The 22,122-nt window shown below is 40.5% G+C and overlaps 1 protein-coding gene across 1 annotated transcript in view; it reads left to right on the forward strand.

The window, feature by feature from the left end:
- LOC109485442 (neuropeptide FF receptor 2-like) overlaps positions 1 to 22,122 on the forward strand; it is a 67,872-nt gene that overhangs the window by 43,109 nt on the left and 2,641 nt on the right. The window contains exon 3 of the mRNA XM_019789048.1: positions 21,867 to 21,966. Within this exon, the coding sequence (XP_019644607.1) occupies positions 21,867 to 21,966 (100 nt within the window). The remainder of the gene's footprint in view (positions 1 to 21,866; positions 21,967 to 22,122) is intronic.

The following is a 22,122-nucleotide window of genomic DNA, read 5'->3' on the forward strand; positions in this document are numbered from 1 at the left end:
GTTCAGGTTGTTCAGCTTGCATATCGCTCTCTCTATATATGGGCTCATTTAGACAGCTAAAGTCTGATCGCAGCCCGCATGTATCGATTCTTGGATGCAGTTGAAAATTGCGGTCGAACGCCACTCATTTCCTTCTCACTACGACTGATCGCATTGCCGCACATCCAGACGTTTGTTCATTACCTGACACAAAATCATTACAACTTTATCACTCCCATATTTCACATTTCATCGCTGATACTGAGAAGACCTTTCAGAGGGTTGTCGTAAAATACACTTTTATGTGATATTTACGTCGACGTGTGATATAAAACCTCGTAATCTTTGCGACTACGCCAGAGTATTACAGATTATCCGGCGGTACAAACTGTTTGGATATGGATTCCGGCTTAACCAGCTTGAACGGTGTTTAACTGATCATGATTATGTCTTTGGTAGTATGATTTCGGATGGTTGGGATTCGGTAGCAAGGCAATCAAAGGTAAAAAAGCGACATGATATATCAATATACACATTTGAAACATTACCAATATTCAGCTTGAAACATTATATAATTAGTGGTATGACTTATCAATAATCTTTAACTACCCATGCTTTTCTACACAATGATACATTTGATACAATGCAAAAATGTATTAACATTACCTCGCATTGCCTATACTAATACATTCGTTACACCAGAATGAAGCTCTCCTAACCTATACGCTGACCTTTAAAATCAATACACAAAAACTCAAAAACCATTTTCTTCATCAGGCCATACATCTGTTTAACAAGTCTATCCAGTAATACTTTTAGGACGTTCTTTGTTACTTTACGCCCATAGTTAGGTATGTTTGTATAGCGTTGCTTGAATTTTTCTCTTTTGTTTTATATAAGGTGATGTTCTTCCACATAAGATTGTACAAATCAGCTTGTTACCTTCGCCAAGAAGGTTATGTTTTCAGAGGCGTTCATGTGTGTGTGTGTGTCCGGAAACACGATAACTTAAGAAGGCTTTAATGGATTGACTTAATATTTGGTAGGTGGGTAGGTCTTGGTGAGACCTGAAAACGATCGGATTTTGGATCACCTAGCGGCTTCTTATGGCACTGCAGCGGAACGTCCGGTTTTGATATCTCATGACCTACACATGCTAGGTCCACGAAATTTGGATGATAGGTAGCTCTTAAGCTGCGGAATAAGTGACGTGAGTTTGGGCCCCCTACCGGCTTGCTCTGGTTGTACATGCGCCTCATGCTGCGAGGCTGATTTTCTTAGTAAAACTGTGATATGGTAAAAGGGGGAACGCCTTGAATGAATGCCAAAGAAATAGGAGGAACTATGCAGAGCTGATGCTTAGCAAATTTGAATGCGTCGCCTGAATTCAAACCTCGCTGGCGTTAATGAGATCATCTCAGTTCCACTTCAAACGACGGGAACAGCCAACTCTCTTTTCATCTCCGGACATCAAAGCGGATATCATTTCATAAGATCCACATGAAGATGTAAATAAACATTAGGATCAAACGAAGACCCGAAAGGTCAAGATTAATAGGCAAAGTTAAACAGCCGGAAGCTGCATATTTCACAGTCAGGAGAGAGATAGTGTTAGGCCATGTTGATTTGATTATATGGATGACATTCTCCGGGAGCCCCAAAACTGATGCGCGCGTGCGAATAAAAAAAGGTTTGCAAAAAAAAATAAAGTTCTTTTCATTATGAAATCTACGTGGTCATGAGGGTTGAGCAAATGGCACAGAATATGGTTTGGCGAATAATCTAGTCTTCAAGTTCATTTCTTTACAATTTCGTCTTTTTTCGTTTTATTTTGGCATTCTACGACATTGGAATAGTTTTTATTAATTTTTTTTGTAACTTATGGTATATTTTTGCTCATTTTGCAACTGTTTTGTACGATTTACAGTATGTTTGAAAACTTTTTTTTTTGGAAACGGCCGAAAATTCATGCCCGCGCGGATGTCATCCATATAATCAAATCAACATGGCCTTAGTTGGTCATTCGTCTTGTCACAAGACGGTTTTGTTGGGTTATCATATATCATATATCTAACTCATGATAGATTACAGTGTAAGTGGACGCATTGATGGCAAAACTATGCACGGCGGCTGGAGGGGTATATCATACCGTTCTGATATAGGGTTTTCCGGGTGATACGTTTCTTCCCTAACATTTATGAGTCATATAAAGATGAGTAATGTTCGTGGCAGCTCGTAACTCACACGTACATGTACGTTCACTTGCTTGTCGTTTGTTGGTCGGTTGAGCATTGTGGCTATGCTGCCTGTAAGGCCACACCAAGTAAATTTTATGGATGACATCCTTTGGAGACCCTAACTCTAATGCGAGAGGGCGAAAAAAAACAAGAAGGGCCCTAAAAACAAGATACCTAGATTCGAAATATACTAAGAGACGACAAATGTTAGGGCACAAATTGAATGAGGTGACACAGTGTAACAAGCAAGAAGTCTTTTATTCATCATCAAAACAGCAATAAATCAGATGGAACAGTGGACAGTGAAAAAATTTCTGTTAATAGACACTTTCTTCGCGTTACGGGTTAAATCTAACGATTTGTGGCACTGTCGTGACTCTTTGGTCATAGTTACAAGAAGCGAAATTTCTTGTTGTTTTTTTTTTCTAGGAAGAGGCCAAAATCAATGCGCGCGCGGACGTCATCCATAAAATTTACTTGGTGTGGCCTAACAGCAGAATTGATTAAACTGTCGTCATGCAAAATTGATTTAAGAGGCGTTTAGAATCACTTCCAAGGAGGTGGGAAATGTTAATCAAAATTGCATGTGAAATCCATCTCAGAAATGTGTGAAATATTGATTTGGGCCAAGCGTATGTCAGTAGCGCGTCCGGCAAGATTGTGGCGGATTTGGAGCCTGTGTAAGGCCACACCAAGTAAATTTTATGGATGACGTCCGCGCGCGCATTGATTTTGGCCTGTTCCTAGAAAAAAAACAAGAAATTCCGCTTCCTGTAACTATGACCAAAGAGTCACGACAGTGCCGCAAATTGTTAGATTGACGTGAAACCCGTAACGCGAAATGGGTAAAGAGCACATGCTTTGTTTCTGCAGGCCTGCAAAAATGTGATGAAAGAAACAGGACAGGACGACAACTGCTGTTCCACCTGATTTATTGCTGTTTTGATGATGAATAAAAGACTTCTTGCTTGTTACACTGTGTCACCTAATTCAATTTGTATCCTAACATTTGTCGTCTCTTAGTATATTTGTAATCTAGGCATCTTGTTTTTAGGGCCCTTCTTGTTTTTTTTTTCGCCCTCTCGCATTAGATATAGGGTCTCCAAAGGACGTCATCCACAAAATTTACTTGGTGTGGCCTAATCAGACCAGGCATGCCGAAAACGGTTTGCCGGCTTGATTAGTGTGCTCGACGTAACGAGGAATCAGCTATGTTAATTTCTGTAATCTGTCCACCAGCAGATTTCATTACTTCTGTTCCACTTAAAGTTGATACATTCGAGCACCATAAAACTATTAGTTCAAGACGAATCAGTTTCTTGACTTAATATGACTAATTATCTTAATTGCATTGTGTGCATGTACGGATATGCCATTTTAATCCTGGCTATACGTATGATTTATCACATTTAACTGTGTTGTGTACGTATGCCATTTATATTTTGATCCTTTGACCCCTCGTACGAAGGACACATTAATTCAAGTCGGCAATTATAAATCATGTCCACTCATATCATATCATTGCATACTCGGTAAACCGGCAGAGTAATTCTGTAATTATCTTTGATAGGTACACGCAAAGCGAGTTCATATTCAGGTTTACGACATCCTACAATAGGTTTACGACATAATTAGGACATTCGTAAGACAGTCTTGTGTGTGTCGTAATTATGACGCAGAGTAAGGGTCGTGCACAGTAGCCGTACGATAAGTTTAAGACATCCTACGATAGATTTACGACAAATTCGGAACATTTTGGAACATGGAGTCTTGCATGCAAGTGTCACACGACATTCAGCTGTCTTGTTGTGAAAAAAAGGACACGTAAGTTGCTACCGACGCTTGGTTCTTCCATGCTGGCCTTGCTTAGCCTGGGTACCATCCTACTTGTATGCCGGGGCTCCCACACTCGCAAGTACTAGCAAGTACTTGTTAGGGAAGCGAGTGTGGGAGCCCCGGCATACAAGTAGGATGGTACACAGGCTAGGCTTTGCTGAAGGTCCTACGACAAGTAAATCGAATGTGACCAAACGCCTCAAGGAACCAATAAGTCTTGACACATACAGGGCGTGCCCCTAACCTTCTCCAGAAGTCAGAAAGCCTGTACTTAAGCGTTCTTGATGATGATACATGGGGCCGGAGGCCGGAGATGTCATTTCCGAAGGACCACAACCTTTACTAGGAGAGCGCACACTGAAAGGTCAAACTCTGTCATCATGGCGATGTTTATAAATGCACCTATCTTTGGACCACTTCAATGAACATTACGGAATGGACGTTACACTGTTACACTGATCAAGAGTGGTCAGCAGATCATAGTAACGTTTATAGAAGAAAAAAGCACAGAAATGAGCGCTACTAAAGCACCTACCACACATTCAAAACCTTCCCCCGACAACCATCCAAGCAACCAACCAACCAACCAACCAACCAACCAACCAACCAACCAACCAACCAACCAACCAACCAACCAACCAACCAACCAACCAACCAACCAGCCAACCAACCAACCAACCAACCAAGGTTGGCTGAATTTCGGGACCGAGCCAAGAGAGCCGAGCAGTAGCCAATTTCGCCGAACACCAGCCAACCACAGCTGACCTTGCTCCGGACCTACTCCTAACCATGGTTGGCAGCCCCTCTTCTCTAGAGCTAGCTTTCTAACTAAAGCCCCTGTGTCAAGTGCCACTCCTTTTCATGCTACTTTCTGACTGAGAAAAACCACTGACGTTTTTGGAAAAACACGGACTTCCACAGACTGTGGAGTACCAAAGCATTTGGTGATGCGTCGGTTTAAAAGTATCACTTGAGAAACGAGGGCACATCGCCTTTCCCGTTAGGGTCATTTACCGTTATCAATCAGTATCAGTAATAAAGCAGCAGTTCAAAATAGGTTCATTAAAGGATCACTTGAGGGAGGCACATGGCATAGTCCTTACCATTAGGGTACCGACAAAACTCAAGTACTAGCCTCTGGCTAAAGCTTCTGTGTCAAGTGCCACTACTTCTGTTGAAGCCGTGTGTGGGGTCGTGTGGCGCAGCGGTAGCGCGTTCGGCTCAGGACCTAGAGGTCCCGAGTTCGATCCCCACCCATGTCACCGATCTTGTGCCCTTGGGAAAGGCACTTTACACGACTTTCCTCACTTCACTCAGGTGTAAATGAGTACCTAGCTTCGGCTAGGGACGTCCCTCGGATAGGACGTTAAATGGAGGTCCTGTGTTTGGGGAGAGCCACACCTCGAGCACGCTAAAGAACCCGCCACACTTATCGAAAAGAGTAGGAGACCTTCCCGGTGTGAGTGGATCAAACATTACAGTCTTGTGTACGTCTTCTACGTACCGTGCTTGGAGTCCTCAGCCTATTGAGGTTAAGCACGTAATATGGAAGAAGAAGAAGAAGAAGCTACGTGCTGGAGTTGAAATACTTGTTAACAACGAAAGACTGAAAAGGCAAGGACGTTGTATAATGCCATTGAAAAAACAGAGCGTTCTGCAATAGACTCCTTTCAGGATCACTTGAGGAGGTAGAGCACATCATCGTCCTTACTTACCATTATAGGGTAGCGACTATAATCAAGTATGTCTTTGAGATCCGTAGCCTGAGTGTCAGCCTTGTTAGCTTTCGTCCGCTCCCCAAGATCCGCTCCCCGCCACACTTAGGCTATGAGATCCGTGCATTATTTCAAAACAGCTAGCGGCACGACTTTGCAAGAGTGAAGCTACAGGTCAAAGGTAGGAGTTGTGTAACGCCAAAGATCTCTTTCTATAACTAACTTTCTATAGCAAAATCCATAGTTTCTAAACTTCTCGAACCTGAAATCGGCAGGGTACTTTACAAAACCTACACTGTTTCGCTGTTAGCGTTATCTGTCGATTACCTCTGGTCTGTTAGAGAGAGCACGGCTGTCTTACAAGCATCAGTGCCCACACACAATGGCCCCCATCTCCATTCTGCCGGCACAGTTTGTCGATCCACGGTTTAATCGGGCGGCCCATTCGCCAAGTTACGTGCACGCATAATTGCTCGTTTCACCTTGACATTTCAATCACCGACATGACAATGACAGGCACGGTGATGCGCATGAAGAGGCGTCCCCTGTGGAAACTGTTGAGACACCGCGTGCCCTCCGCGGTCCCCCCGGTATACGAGAGAATCAGCGGAAAGTTCATCAGTTAGTACTTGACAGGACAACGCGCTTTGTTATGGATTACCGAGCATTCATCAAGAAAGTATCGACTTTGGCGCCTGTCGCCTGAAATGTAGATGAAGCAACGCTTTTCCAGTGCACTCACATTTGGTTCCAACTTGCCTTCAGTTACAACAAGAAGGTCATGGTATCTTATAAATCTTACAATCCCAGTTCGTGCGAGTTGTTTGAATCACCACCCATGGATGCTAATGCTAACATTTGCTTTTAAGACCTTGGCATTCACGGCCAGGACATGAATATGACATGAGAGGACCCCGATTTGATCCCGTAAAGACTGCAGGGAGAAACTTTTGTTACTGAAAGTTTCTTCTTCAAAACTTTTGAGGCATTTCCTTCTTGAACTTTACTCTGCACCAAACGTTGAATTCACCAATGGTATTACGTGCCAGTAAAGTCTGGAAATGGTAGTAAATGTCAGTAAAGCCGCGTGATGCTTACTTTGTAAACAGTATCGGACTTGACAATGGTAGTAAATGTCAGTAAAGCCGGGTAATGCTTACTTTGTTAACAATATCGGACTTGACAATGGTAGTAAATGTCAGTAAAGCCGGGTAATACTTACTTTGTAAACAGTATCGGACTTACCAATGGTAGTAAATGTCAGTAAAGCCGGGTAATGCTTACTTTGTAAACAGTATCGGACTTGACAATGGTAGTAAATGTCAGTAAAGCCGGGTGATGCTTACTTTGTAAACAGTATCGGACTTGACAATGGTAGTAAATGTCAGTAAAGCCGAGTGATACTTACTTTGTAAACAGTACCGGACTTGACAATGGTAGTAAATGTCAGTAAAGCCGAGTGATACTTACTTTGTAAACAGTATCGGACTTACCGATGGTAGTAAATGTCAGTAATGTCGAGTAATGCTTACTTTGTAAACAGTATCGGACTTGACAATGGTAGTAAATGTCAGTAAAGCCGGGTAATGCTTACTTTGTTAACAGTATCGGACTTGACAATGGTAGTAAATGTCAGTAAAGCCGGGTGATGCTTACTTTGTAAACAGTATCAGACTTGACAATGGTAGTAAATGTCAGTAAAGCCGGGTAATGCATGCTTACTTTGTAAACAGTACCGGACTTGACAATGGTAGTAAATGTCAGTAAAGCCGGGTAATGCCTACTTTGTAAACAATATCGGACCTGACAATGGTAGTAAATGTCAGTAAAGCCGGGTAATGCTTACTTTGTAAACAATATCGGACCTGACAATGGTAGTAAATGTCAGTAAAGCCGGGTAATGCTTACTTTGTTAACAATATCGGACTTGACAATGGTAGTAAATGTCAGTAAAGCCGGGTAATGCTTACTTTGTAAACAGTATCGGACTTGACAATGGTAGTAAATGTCAGTAAAGCCGGGTGATGCTTACTTTGTAAACAGTATCGGACTTGACAATGGTAGTAAATGTCAGTAAAGCCGGGTAATGCTTACTTTGTAAACAGTATTGGACTTGACAATGGTAGTAAATGTCAGTAAAGCCGGGTAATGCTTACTTTGTAAACAGTATCGGACTTAACAATGGTAGTAAATGTCAGTAAAGCCGGGTAATAATTACTTTTTCAAACAGTATCGGACTTGACAATGGTAGTAAATGTCAGTAAAGCCGGGTGATGCTTACTTTGTAAACAGTATCGGACTTGACAATGGTAGTAAATGCTAGTTAAGTCGGGTAGTGTTTACTTTACTGGCATTTACTATCATTGGTAAATCCTATCATGAAAGTTCATCTGTGTTGGTAGTTACATGTCCAAAGTTAAAACTTTTGATCCAACACAAAGAAATCTCTCACCTACAGCTTTCGACCAGTCACTCTGGTCTTCCTCAGTAGACTGGCCCAGTGAAGCTTGATACGTGGCTTCTTTGAAGTGTGACGTCAACACTGGGTCAAAGGTATCTGATAGACGATGTCGGCCCCCGTCGCGGTTCAATGAAGGTTGATGGGCCCTGATGTATATTGGTAAATCCTGCTCTTCGTACAGTGTTATATATCTTATGATGCTACGCTTTGTTTGCGTTGAAATAACGTAGGAAAATACACAGGGGACGTATCATTTTATACAATGGTGTGCGGGCTTTTCATGATGGCAGCATACTAGTACATTACGTTTAAATCTTCTATTGGTCACCCTTCATTTGTGATTGAACATTAAACTATATAGCTGTCCTAAGATAAAATAGAAAAACGATAGTTTTGTGAGCATATATATGATCATGTCTTCTAACTTTGTTCAAAATGAAATAAAAAGATACGATACTTTGTGATAACATGATAGAAGAGAAACGCTCATGTCTTTTAACTTTGTTCACATTGAAATAGAAATACGATAGATATGCGAGGATGTAAAGAAGAGAAACACCCATGTCTTTTACCTTTGTTAGATAATAGAATAGGAATGAGACAATTTTGTGATGATATAATAGAAGATAAACACTAATGTCTTTCAACTTGTGAAATAAAATAGAAATACGACAGTTTTGGGATGATATGATAGAAGAGATATACTCATGTTTTTAAACTTTAGGCCACACCAAATAAATTTTATGGATGACGTCCGCGCGCGCATTGATTTTGGCCTGTTCCTAGAAAAAAAACAAGAAATTCAGCTTCCTGTAACTATGACTTAAGAGTCACGACAGTGCCGCAAATCGTCAGATTGACGTGAAACCCGTAACGCAAAAACAGGACAGGACGACAACTGATGTTCCACCTGTTTTATTGCTGTTTTGATGATGAATAAAAGACTTCTTGCTTGTTACACTGTGTCACCTCGTTCAATTTGTGTCCTAACATTTGTCGTCTCTTACTATTTTACTGATCTAGGCCTCTTGTTTTTTAGGGCCCTTCTTGTTTTTTTTTCGCCCTCTCGCATTAGATTTAGGGTCTCCAAAGGACGTCATCCATAAAATTTACTTGGTGTGGCCTTACAACCGTATACAAGATTCTACGGGATTCAGATCATAATAAATGTTGTCTTCAACGATGTAGGGAGATTGTAATGGGAAAATGTGCAAGGCATGCTTTTCTCAAGATGGTTTTGATTAATTGTCTATCACAGGGTTACTGCATTTCATTCTCATCTATTCAAATACTCATCTGCAATAACAGAAATGTCCTTATATTACTCTTATATTGGCAGATTATATGTGAAGGTAGATCCTCATAATCAAACATATTGCCATAATACCACGCCGCAGCTAACCGATGATGATGATGATTACCATAATCATAATTCCATTTCAAAGTTGCAAGAAGGCAAAGGACTCCCAGGCAACATAACATATTGAAAACAACACAACGGTAATTACTATATAATGAAATAGAAATAATATACAAAATAATAGTACAGAAGCTTTTATGATACATAATCATGAAATCGTTATATATGGTATATAATTTGACATTACGCATCGCCCATATCATCTCACAAATGAAAGGATCATACATATCAAACCGACTGTAACTAAATATATTTGAAAGAAGTTATATATTCTAATGCAGTTAACAGTCAAATGATCTCCACAGGCAATCCACCAGATAAGTACTTTCACAAAGTCGAATGCTTTTTATAATCACGTCAACAATTCCCAGGTGCTTAAAAGCAATCTATGGCGACGGGCACGGTGTATCCGAGAATGAAGTCTTAATTTCGCTTAATGAAGCCATGGGGGATACCATTTTCTATTTCAATCACCAGAAACGTATCGGCAGGCTGGGCCCGCGCACAGATTTACTGGGATAATTGATTGGAACAGTCCGGCATCCTGCCATGTTTTGTAACATCACTTCGTCGTGATTTCTTTCACTACACGACATCCAATCTTTAAGACTTGATTATTTAGTACGTTTATTTAGTACGTATAATTATTTGTGGTAGAAAAACGTGTTAAGCCAAAAAAATTGTGTTAAACGTTATTTTGTACAGTAGTTTATCTTTTTAGGACATAGTACCTATTCAATGTATTACCTATTGGTAAAAAAAATGGGCTAAAGGGGGTGCTAGCCCATTTTTTTACTAGAAAGAAAATATAGATGATAGACTTGATGAATTCATAATTCGGTAAAAAAAATGCGTCATTGTTTGTTTTTAATCTTTAGCCCATTTCAATGCAGTTAGCACGCTTTTCCAGGACAATTTCTTTTTGGTAGTAAATAAATGGGATAGATAACCAAAGCTATTCTTTAAACACACCTTAAACAATGCAGAAAGGTAGATTCCGTTTCTCCCCTTTCATGTGCCTTAAGATGTTCTCAAAGATGGGATTTTGTGCGGTGTTTGTATCCGTGTGGCAGTACTACATCTACACAAAATTCATTCTTTACGCACACATCAAGATATGCGTAAAGATTTCGTTTCTTCACTCGGGTGCTAGTATGTATCTTTAGGCATACTTTATAGAAATGCAGATCAGATGTGGAGATATACAGCGTACATGCGTCTTGGTGTTTCCTAAACAGTTTTTTCATATAAATATATCACTGATGTTTATCTGAATGCAGCATCTAATAAACCAGATAGGCGCTTCGCCTGGTTTCAGAAGGAACTTTAATTTGCAACTTTGCAACGCTCTACCTCTTCTATTACCCCTGCAGCAAGCTTCTCACTTTGTTCTGCTTCAATGATTGAAATTATTTTCATAACTACATGTCAGCCTCAGATTCTACGCTTATTAAGTTTCTGTTCATAACAATATTGACACTATGATCATAGTAAAGGTTGTATTCTCTATAATACAACCCTTTCTTAATATATGTAGCTTCAAACACACCTGCGTCTTCCCCGTCTTTTTCCCTTGGGCTACTGTAGTCTAAATTACAGTCTTTTCATCTATCAGTGGCGATATAGCCTCATTGTAGGCATCAGAATTGTCCTCAGGAACATTTAAAGATTTATGGCATGTCGAAAGCCCTAATCTCAGTTAATGTGCACAGAATGCAGGCCCCCCTCTCTGTAAAATGGACGTTCCATCAGTATTATCTAGTACACCAAATGAAATTCTAGGGAATAAACGTGATAGACCATCAGCGTGGATTTTCAATATGCCGTGTTAAGTGTTTAAAAGCAGCGAGTATCGTGGGTATTATAGGCAATGTTCTATAGGAGTCAATAGCCCGTATTTGGTATCTATTGAAGATTATCCTGCTGCAAACGAGCACTTAACATGCATAGGTAGCATAGACCGCCAAGTCGAGGATATATACATGTAGTTAATGGAGTGTACGTATTACGAGTCTCGTTTTCCCCTATTACTTTGCGTAGCTCTTTGTGCAAGTTTTAATCATGGAAGCGGGTTCTGTGGCAAATACTAATTTCAGTACATTATTACACTCTGATAGGGGATTAAATGGGAACAAAGCAATTTTGGTCCTGCTTTCAAAGCTGTCGCGTCTTGAATGACTGTTTCATTGTCCACAGGAGTCATGAAACAAGAGTACGCTGAGAGCCTATAACACTCTCGTAAAAAGAACTTGTTAACAGTCGACATTTGGCCTGCATTCTAGTCAAACTTTGATATAAGGTGGAACCATGCAACACTTTGTACTGTAAGGTATGAGAATAAAGTTGAAAGTTTTGAAAATGCTGACCACACTAGTTTTTGGGCATCAGAGCCAGTGATTCGATCAAAGTGCACCTTATAAAATAACCGTTACCGCTCACTCCACAGATCTTTATTTCCCACATGTATAGCTGGGGAGGGTCGGAGGGTTACTACCGTGCATGTACATGAGCACTGCTTCTGATGGGTTAGCGAAGAGAGTTTATTTTTGGCCACGAGGGGCACTTATCTGACACCTCTGCCCATTAACATGTCCGACAAGGTTAGTGATATTGTTCATGGGGTCACCGGGAATAGAACATGCCTCGGGACTATATTGAATGAATGACTTTATTTCAGGAAAAAACCCATAGTACAGACAAGGACCACATAGACACTAAACACGCAACAATCTATATACATTTTTAAAATACGTGTTCCTGAATTGGCAGTCTGACCTCAATAGACAGCATATAATACTATTGTTGGTGGCGTAGAGTCTATTATGAAAGCATAACACAATTTCCTGCGTCTAGCATCGAATGTATCGGTCGAGAGGTGTACAAACATTGAACTAGCACTACAACCTCTTGGCAACTTAACTGCATCTTGTAACTCTCTGAACTTAAAAGCACAATATATATCAAAATTTGACCAGTATGTAGGCTTGGATGGGCCAAATGTCGACTATTAGCATGGAATCAAAGTTCTTTTTGCGAATTTTTGCTCAATAAAATAAGAGGTGCATCGAGAACTCTTTCAGTTGCTTTCGTCATGAACAAGGTGCAGATGACTAGAATACGGTTGATGTTTTGGAACAACTGCCGCCGTCCTTTCTTTTACTCTTTTATAAGCTATAGCTTTTGTAATGCGCCAGACCTTGGATCCTAAACAAATAATTATGAAAGTCATAGCCGTCATAGTCTTATTACATGAACCAAATCAAATAGCGTCACTGATGTGATGGAAATACATATAATTATTAGTAAATCTTAGTAAGAACTGCCTGTGGTGTTGGTAGATAATATCACTGCATAGAATTCGATATTTAGGCATATAACGTTACATATATTAATTTAAAACAAACGTAATGGTTCAATTTTTTTCAGTTAACTGGAACAATGGGTGCTGTAATATGTGCTTAAATACAGACTTTTGTACATTGAGTCACCAGTGCATAGCACCTGTCAATGGCTATACCCGATGAAACAATTCATTGCGTACTTAAATCCTTAATTTCACAGCAATATTCATCCGAATATCTCACTGACAAACAATTAGATTTCCTGCACACTAAGATCCCAATTTCACGGCAACTTAGATCTAGGTGTTTTGTTGACATACAATCAGGAATGGTCTTTTCTAAAAGCAATAAATTCCATCCGTACTGGTCACAGAATGGTGCACCATTCCTTCGGACCTTCAACATGGGTTTTTGTAAAGAAAGTACCTCGTAGAGAAGTTTGAAAACGGGACGTAGCATGAATAATATGATATGATATGATATGATATGATATGAATCTTTATTGCATGTTCTTGCCCAGATGGGCTAAATGCACAAGAGGATATCCAGTATGTAAAACATGAGTATTTCATACTGGTACGCTATATTCTAATGCAAAGTGCTAGGAATCTATACATTACAATAATACTATAAACTACCTATCATCTACTGTTAGTTGCCCTTTCTTCTCTCTTTGAATACTACTTTGCACCACGCAACACTTTACATTTGCTTGGGATTTTTTTGGCTGCAAACAGGCACTTACATTGCATGAAATGCTACCTTTGAGCATAACTTTAAGCATCTGTAAAGGTATACATGTACGCCAGTGAAGAAACGAATACTTTGATGCGTGCGTGAAGAAGGGTCTGCAGTGTTAACATGCATAGATTAAACCAAGGATTTAAAAAAAAAGACTAACCATTAACAATATGTAGAGGACTCCTAAATGTAGTTGATAGTGGAATGAATTAGAACAGACACCGCTATCCCAATTTAGAATTTTAATGAAGGACGCCTGTTTTGCTACACCGGACCAATTTCTTTTAACGCTAAATTTTACAAGGCGAAAGCATATCTTTCAGCTCTATAGACTCTGCCCTGTATTTCAGGTAGCTTTGGGAATAAATTACATCAAGAACAAGTCCGACACACATGAAGAATTAAAGCTAGATCTAAAACCTACCATGGATTTCCCATAAAACCTACCATGGATTTCTCAAATGTTTTGTCCTTGTGAGCCATCAACATGATTCGTGGCATGCACTTTTGCAGCTGCTCCTTTGCTTTCAGGTCCCTTTGATGTGGTTTTCGAGGGGTATCTAGGGACGTGTGTTTGGTGAATTCTGTTAAAGGTATTAGCGGATGGCAGCGTCAGACGCTGTCTTCTCGGAAGACATCCGGCATGTCCCCCGGGGAGTAAAAGCCATTTCTGGTGCAGGCACTAGGTTTGGGGCACGAAAACAGGAAACCGTGTGTGGTGGAAAATACCTTCACCTAAAGGTCATAGCCTATTGGATTCGGACATTTTCAGCACTTTAGACTGCCTTTAACAAATTTGTGTGAGTTGTATCATGAATTTTACCTTCATAGAAGCCATGGTGCTGTAGCAGACACCCTATGGTGTTGGATTACATTATGTAGCAAGTGGTAGAACAGAGTTGGAGGGGCCGGTCACCATACTGGTATATGGATGTGTTTGAGTAAGAATCCAGCTGCTGTAGTTTTAGTCTGTTAAAAAATTGTTGAAAACGCAGCAGAGAGATATCCTCTAAGAAAAAAGTAGTCTTCAAAAACTGCAGCAAGGGCATAGATGGGCGCTACAGAACACATCGATCGTTGCACTTTATTTATGTCCTGCACCAGGTTTCTCTTATCTCTTAATGCCAATGCCCATTATAACGTGTCGGATCGTCATCCTGTGATCCATCTCTTTACCTGTCTACAGGCTCAACATATCAATCCATAGCTACGTACGTCTTCTACTGTGAGTAAAAAAAAGACGAACCTGCTCAAGAAAATGCACCCTTGAAACAGAGTCACTCCAGAATTTGGTAGCAGTCATTATGTATATTTATGTGGGGAAGTTGGGGACTACACTAAGTCTCACTCTGCTAAGTCTGGACTAAGCCTCACTCTGCTAAGTCTGGACTAAGTCTCACTCTGCTAAGTGTCAGTAAGTATCACTCTGCTAAGTCTGGACTAGGTCCGTTCTGCTAAGTCTGGACTAGGCCTCACTCTGCTAAGTCTGGACTAAGTCACACTCTGCTAAGTCTAGACTAACTCTGCTAAGTCTGGACTAAGTCTCACTCTACTAAGTCTAGACTAACTCTGCTAAGTCTGGACTAAGTCTCACTCTGCTAAGTCTAGACTAACTCTGCTAAGTCTGGACTAAGTCTCACTCTGCTAAGTCTAGACTGACTCTGCTAAGTCTGGACTAAGTCTCACTCTGCTAAGTCTAGACTAACTCTGCTAAGTCTGGACTAAGTCTCACTCTGCTTAGTCTGGACTAAGTCTCACTCTGCTAAGTCTGGACTAGGCCTCACTCTGCTAAGTCCGCGAGCAGTGGCCTATAGAAACGCATGAACTCCAGTTGTGGAGAAGCTAACCCTGACTCATTTATGATGATGATGACGACGTCCATATCGTTTTTAAAAGGTTGTCTGTTTTGGTGTTACAGCCAGTTCAGTGGGACCGTGTTTACAAATGGGTTTGTGTTTCATGAATCGTTCATTTGCAGATCTGTAGCCTTAGATTGAGGGGGATATAGCGCAAATCTCACATCCCCTGACAGAGTATCAGGATGGTAAGCCAGGATTGGCTTTGGGTGCCAAACCTTGACGTTTCAATTACGCCCGATGGCACAACGGATTATGGCAGGCATCGTTTGTTTTCTAACGGTCTATTGGGAGGAATTTATGGCGTATCATCAGAGCAGTAGGAGGCTTCGGCGTGCAAAGAGGGATTAACAATTGAAAAATGCCCCTGAGCTCCAGTGGTGTGAATCCAAATGCTTAGTTATATCGAAGGGAACGGCTATCTGAACAAGGCTTAAAGGGGAAGTGTGCACCAAAAATTGAAATATTTTAATCGAAATAAATTCCTGTTATTGTTGATTTACTTCCAATTGTCTCACATTTTCTGATATCTATGGTTGGCGCTAAAACAGCACCACACACGAGAAGGACTCAGTTTGTGGCACCACCACCAGAATGTTTCCAGCTTATCTCCAAGCAGATTCGGTGGGGCAAGGGGACTTTATGCTGGCCGCCTATATCCAACGTTCATGGGGCGGCCAATGGATACAGGTGGCTAACATCCATGTACAGTGCCCCACCGAATCTGCTTGGAGATTATTTCCAGCTATGAAACCCACTCGTATCATCATAAGGCGCCATATTTCGGCACCTCCACTTCCTAAATGGCACTTATAGTTGCAATGGAATAAGGCTTACAATGTACTTTGTAAAGAAATGATCAGAATATTGATCGTCCTAATGTTACATAACACGACGTTGATTAGTATTCCTTTTTTTTTATTCATCAAAACATAAAAGACATAACAAGGACAGTGTGGCGCTGCACTCAAGTTAACAACTTATATTAACAGCGCCACACAACAAAAAAGGTACAATTAACATCAAATATACAAAGTTGACATATCTGTGCGCCGTAGTCCCACCACCCCAAGACATTAAAATGTTAAATTAAATGCTAACAGAGCTATTTGAAAGATAAGAATAGTATTCCTTTGTGCAAGCAGCGTATTTCCCTATAAGCTCCTTGCTTTGTGACGTCCTAGTTATAACAAGTAAAATCTGAGATTTTATACCTCCGGGCTTTTTATTGTATATTCTTATATAGGGTTATAAACAAAGAATTTATTGAGACCGGACACCCCTCTGTGTGAGGGGTCATATACATGTACGTGGACCAGACCGAGAATAGCTTAAACACCCCAAAGGTCAACGGTCGCGACCACTTTCACGCTCAAAGGGGTGTTTTGGGGCCACCAAAAGGCACCATTTTCACGCCCGTAAACACATATACAATAAAAAACAAAAGAACGTGCATCATCTGCAGCTCAATAGCAAAACATATACCGAGTCTCAAAAGAACCCGTCCACCCAAATGCGAGAAACAGCTGCGAACATGAAAATCTAAATCTCTCACAAAACCCTTCCGCGGAAGGATGTCTCCTCCCCCGGAGGTAATAAATAGGCACATCTTTTTCAATGATACCTATACCAAGTTGTGGATATGCATTACAAACTACACTACTGGTAGGGCACTTGTGCTTTTAATTTTCAAAACTATTCTTGACAGGAAAGTTTACTTTGCAATCCGCCTAAGCCCTCAGTAGAGTTTGTCTGGCCCAGTGCCAATCTACAACATTAATCTGCAAAGACATGGCGGTAATATGCCTTCACTTACAATATACCAGCTGTGCAAAAAGGAAACGCCCGTGGAGAGCTCAGCTTGTGCCCTGGAGATTCCAGCTGTATAATGGATTTGGCTGCTGCCTTAATATGAGTTCGTTTGAAGGCATTGAAGTGGACTCAGGGAAACTTGGGGGGTGCTTTCCATTATCCTGCTGGCAAAATATATAGCGCGAACTTGCATAAAATCAAGTGATTTAAACGGCAGCCAAGCGAATACGGGAAAGGTGGACCTAATAAAATCTATCAGTTTCTTTATAAGGACAACTGGTAGCTTGCTGGCAAGTTGCACAGCAGTAATTTACATTATATTAGTGTGATAAAGGCACGCACTAACTTTCCTCCCGAAGGGCGGTTTTAAATACACCAGGTGTAAGCAGCACACGTCCGTTCAGTTAGACGTAATTTTCCACTCAACCGTATAATCTTTTTCTTCATAAATGGATGGAAAGTATAATTGTGTACGTGGTGTGCACATTTTCCTTCTTCATCAAAAAGGAACTTGAATTCTAATACTGAAAGCCAGCTGCCGTCGTTTACGGCATAAATTGAGATTACAGCCTATGATTACACAAAGACTAATGATACAAATCTTAATGCCGTGCTTATTGTAGCTTAAAGTGGCTTAGAAATTGCAAATCAGCCTAACTTAATTGTTTTAAGCTGTATCTGCATGATGTTGTAATCAAGGAAAACCTTAAAAGGCGAAGTCAGAGGGCACCTGCAGCTTGAATCACAGTCTTTATACCCGAGGTCTTGTTACAAGTCCATCCTGTAGCTGCGGGTGTCCATATGAAACGGTTGCTCATTATCTATTGCACTGCCCTATATACACCTACCAACGCTTAGTCCTTTTTGGCAAGCTTTCAAGTATACTTGGTAATATTGTTGATTTAAACACCCTTTCTGATAGTTCTATACAATATTTAGTTCTTCGCGGTAGTTTCCTTTGTTCGTATGATACCAACTGTAAAATAATGTTAGCCGCACAAAATTATATATTACTAGAAACAAAAAGATTCTAACTGTATGTCTTCTGGGATGGGAGGTTTGTTACTCACGCGAGGTCTCATTTATTTTTAAATGTCTTGTAAAATATTTTTCTTTCATTGTAAAAGTGGCTGCGAGAATATAAGTTGTACCTAACTTGAGTTCGCAGCCACTTAGTCCATGTCTTTTCATTTGTAATCATCATTGTGTTTCTGAATTAAAAAAAAACGTTTAATGCTCACACTACGCCAAATTCATTCTTCTTAACGCAAAAGTGCGACGTCGCTGATGGAAAACGGTTTCTTGTATCGTAGGTTGGTTCTAGCTATTTATGGGTGGTGTCCCAAAAATAAAGAGACTCCTTACGTAGCTGATGATGACGAAAATGTTCTACGACATGACAGTAAATTTCAATATAAAGAGGATTTTCTCATCCAGAATATTTTATTTTTGTTTTGCCGCTCTGAAACTGCATTGAATGTAAAATGTTCGGTCGCACTTCCATACTTCAGTCCATAAATCCATCCAGGCAACCATTGCCATCAACCGTGACAGAGAATTCGCAGACTCCGTCCGTTAATAAAGGGTTCATGCACTGCCCCGAGTTGTATATGGTGTCATAACTGCATGAGCAGCTGCCATAACCACCGAATAAACCACCGTGTGAGCGAAGCGAACGAGGTGGTTTATGAGGTGGTTATGGCAGCTGCCCATGCAGTTATGACACCATATACAACGAGGAAAAGGCAGTGCATTAAAATTATTATCATATAGCCTATCCAAACTGTCAATCAACACAATTCCTGTTTGAAATACAACAGCTTTAATATATATACATGCATAAAAATACATTCGAATATATTATACGCTTTAAAACAAATATGGATAATTTCATTTAATGCAAATTGTAGTTTAAATGAAGCTAAACAAAAAGTTTATTGGACAGAAAAATGCTACAAAGGTTTACAGAAAGAGTCGCATGCCCCTATACCCTATAACATAATGGTATCAGCCATAACACGACATGTGCTGTTATTCCGCCATAACACCACATGTGCTGTTATCGGGAAATAACAGCACGGGTATCCGGGCCTCTGATTGGTCCACGCCGTCCGGCTATATGATAATGTGTTTTATGCGCACATCAAATTCTATGGGGGGAAGGCCGCTTCAGTTATGTAAGTCTCGGTGCCTTGGTGGTACATATGGACGACATGCGAGCAAGCCTTAGGCCACACCATGTAAATTTTATGGATGACGTCCTTTGGAGACCCTAAATCTAATGCGAGAGAGCGAAAAAAAACAAGAAGGGCCCTAAAAAACAAGATGCCTAGATTAGAAATATACTAAGAGACGACAAATGTTAGGACACAAATTGAATGAGGTGACACAGATTAACAAGCAAGAAGTCTTTTATTCATCATCAAAACAGCAATAAATCAGGTGGAATAGCAGTTGTCGTCCTGTCCTGTTTTCGCGTTACGGGTTCCACGTCAATTTGACGATTTGCAGCACTGTCGTGACTCTTTGGTCATAGTCACAGAAACAGGCCAAAATCAATTCGCGCGCGGACGTCATCCATAAAGTTTACTTGGTGTGGCCTTACATTACTTTCTAGACGCTGTAATACTGTGTAGTGTTCACTAAGTGATAGTGGAGTGCCCCCAAGGACTGATTTCATTTTACCTTGCATAAGGCTGTTCGACAAATGCCTCTTTATGTTCGCTACTCGGTGACTGACCCTATCATCCATGCAGCAATATAAGGAACAGTCTGCAGACGTCAACAACGCGTGTCTTGGCCTGTGGAGTTTCTTGAAGTCTTTCACGGTGTCTGGCCTCTACAAGTCATAAAGGGATCCTTTATAGTCTATAGAGGACGAATTTACATGTAGTCTGTAGTTAAAAGGAATTAAGGTACATAACTATGGGGTGGATGTCCTCGATGGTCAGATCATTGAACTCGTCGGTGGCAAATAGCTTGTTAAAGATCCTGTCTATTTGTAGCAGCGACGCCTTGCAATATCTATAATTACTGCAGCTGTGCTTTGCATAGACACACGCTCGTTCAATACTGTGACGATATCGTAAGACGTACATTAGACACCAGATGTGTTTTCAAAACCATCTACCAAGAACTATGTCAATATGTTTTAACTCCACTTAGGCCACAGCAAGTAATTTTTATGGATGACATCCGCGCGCGCATTAATTTTCGCATGATTTTGAAAAAAAAAAACAATAAATTTTGTTGCCCTCTGACAGTGGTCAACATGCCGAAAATGGGCAAAAAATGTCTGCTGCCATGCCGGGAGGCAGATAACTGAAGAGAGGAGACAAGAAAAGGCTCTGATTTAATGTTTTGTTTCTTACTTTGATGCAGTGATATGTGATGCTGGCTGTGTATATGATGTTCGCATTGAATAAAAACCATTTGTACAATGATTGAGTCAACATTTTAAAATGTAGCTTGTTTTTTTTTCGCCCGCTCGTATTAGATTTGGAGTCGGCGGAGGATGTCATCCATAACATTTACTTGTTGTGGCCTTATATGATTAGGTCGTAGTTTTCCTTGAAATCATATGAGACGGTCTGTAAAATTACAATAATAACATAAACTAATAATTTAACACAATGAGTGCTTGGTAACCGCCGGGTTTCTTTGAAGATATGTCATATGTAAATGGTCTATAAATGAGGTTAATCATCAGTTATTACTTACCCTGGCAACAACGAATTGTGTTTGTCTGTTGCTATAGTGTTTTTAATGTTCCCATGTGTATACAATAGCAAGCCTGTATTTGATATATATCAAAGGACCAGGGCAAATGTGATTGAACAGCATTCCCTCTATTCTTTTTTATGATAACCTAACAAAAATACTGGGGAACTGTATAACATTCAAGGTATGGCAACTGCTTCATTTAAGTTAGCAACATTTTTTCTACAGCTCTATTTTTAGAATTGAAGCATATTTATAGAAGACGACATTTATAACCAAGTAAAGTTCATCATTGCACATGATCTTCACAGCACGAAATAATGCTCTCAGGCCCACCTTCAAGCATGTACTCAGAACCTTTCAGCGTGCCACTAGGTTCTCTTCCAGTTCTCATCAATACACCGTTAACATTCCTGTCTCCAAGTCATTTTACAACAACAGCTTCTTTCCCCGGACAGCAAAATTATGGAACTCTCTTCCAAACAGTTGCTTTCCGTCCGACTACAATCCACAAAGCTTCAAAACAAAGGTCCACCGCCATCTCCTGACATAACTACATTATACTTACTTTAGTATCTCTAGCTCTATGCCTAGAAGTGGCCAAAAATAATTGGCCTTGCATTGAGCGTCACCGTTAAAAAAAAGAAAAGAAAAAGAAACAAAATGTTTACGTTGTGCTTAAAGAATGGGTTTTGTCTAGTGGTGGAGATAGAAGTCATGCACTGACTGTACCCGTGTTTTACCCCAGCATGGCCGTTCGGAGGTGTCATCTGTAAGCTATCCCCGTTTATGCAGGGGGTGTCCATAGGGGCGTCCATCTTCACGCTGGTCGCCATAGCGGCAGACAGGTATGGATAATACACTACCTTTATTCTGACTTTAAGTATGCGTGAAGGTATACACGTGAACAAACTTAAGCTTTACGCATAGTTTGACCGTTTCAAAATCATACCCAGTTGCTTGAGTAATAACGGCTTTTGGGCGTACTTTACGCACAGTTTACT

The sequence above is a fragment of the Branchiostoma belcheri genome, unplaced genomic scaffold, assembly GCF_001625305.1.
Source record: "Branchiostoma belcheri isolate BF01 breed outbred unplaced genomic scaffold, Haploidv18h27 scaffold76, whole genome shotgun sequence".
Taxonomy (NCBI): Eukaryota; Metazoa; Chordata; class Leptocardii; order Amphioxiformes; family Branchiostomatidae; genus Branchiostoma; species Branchiostoma belcheri.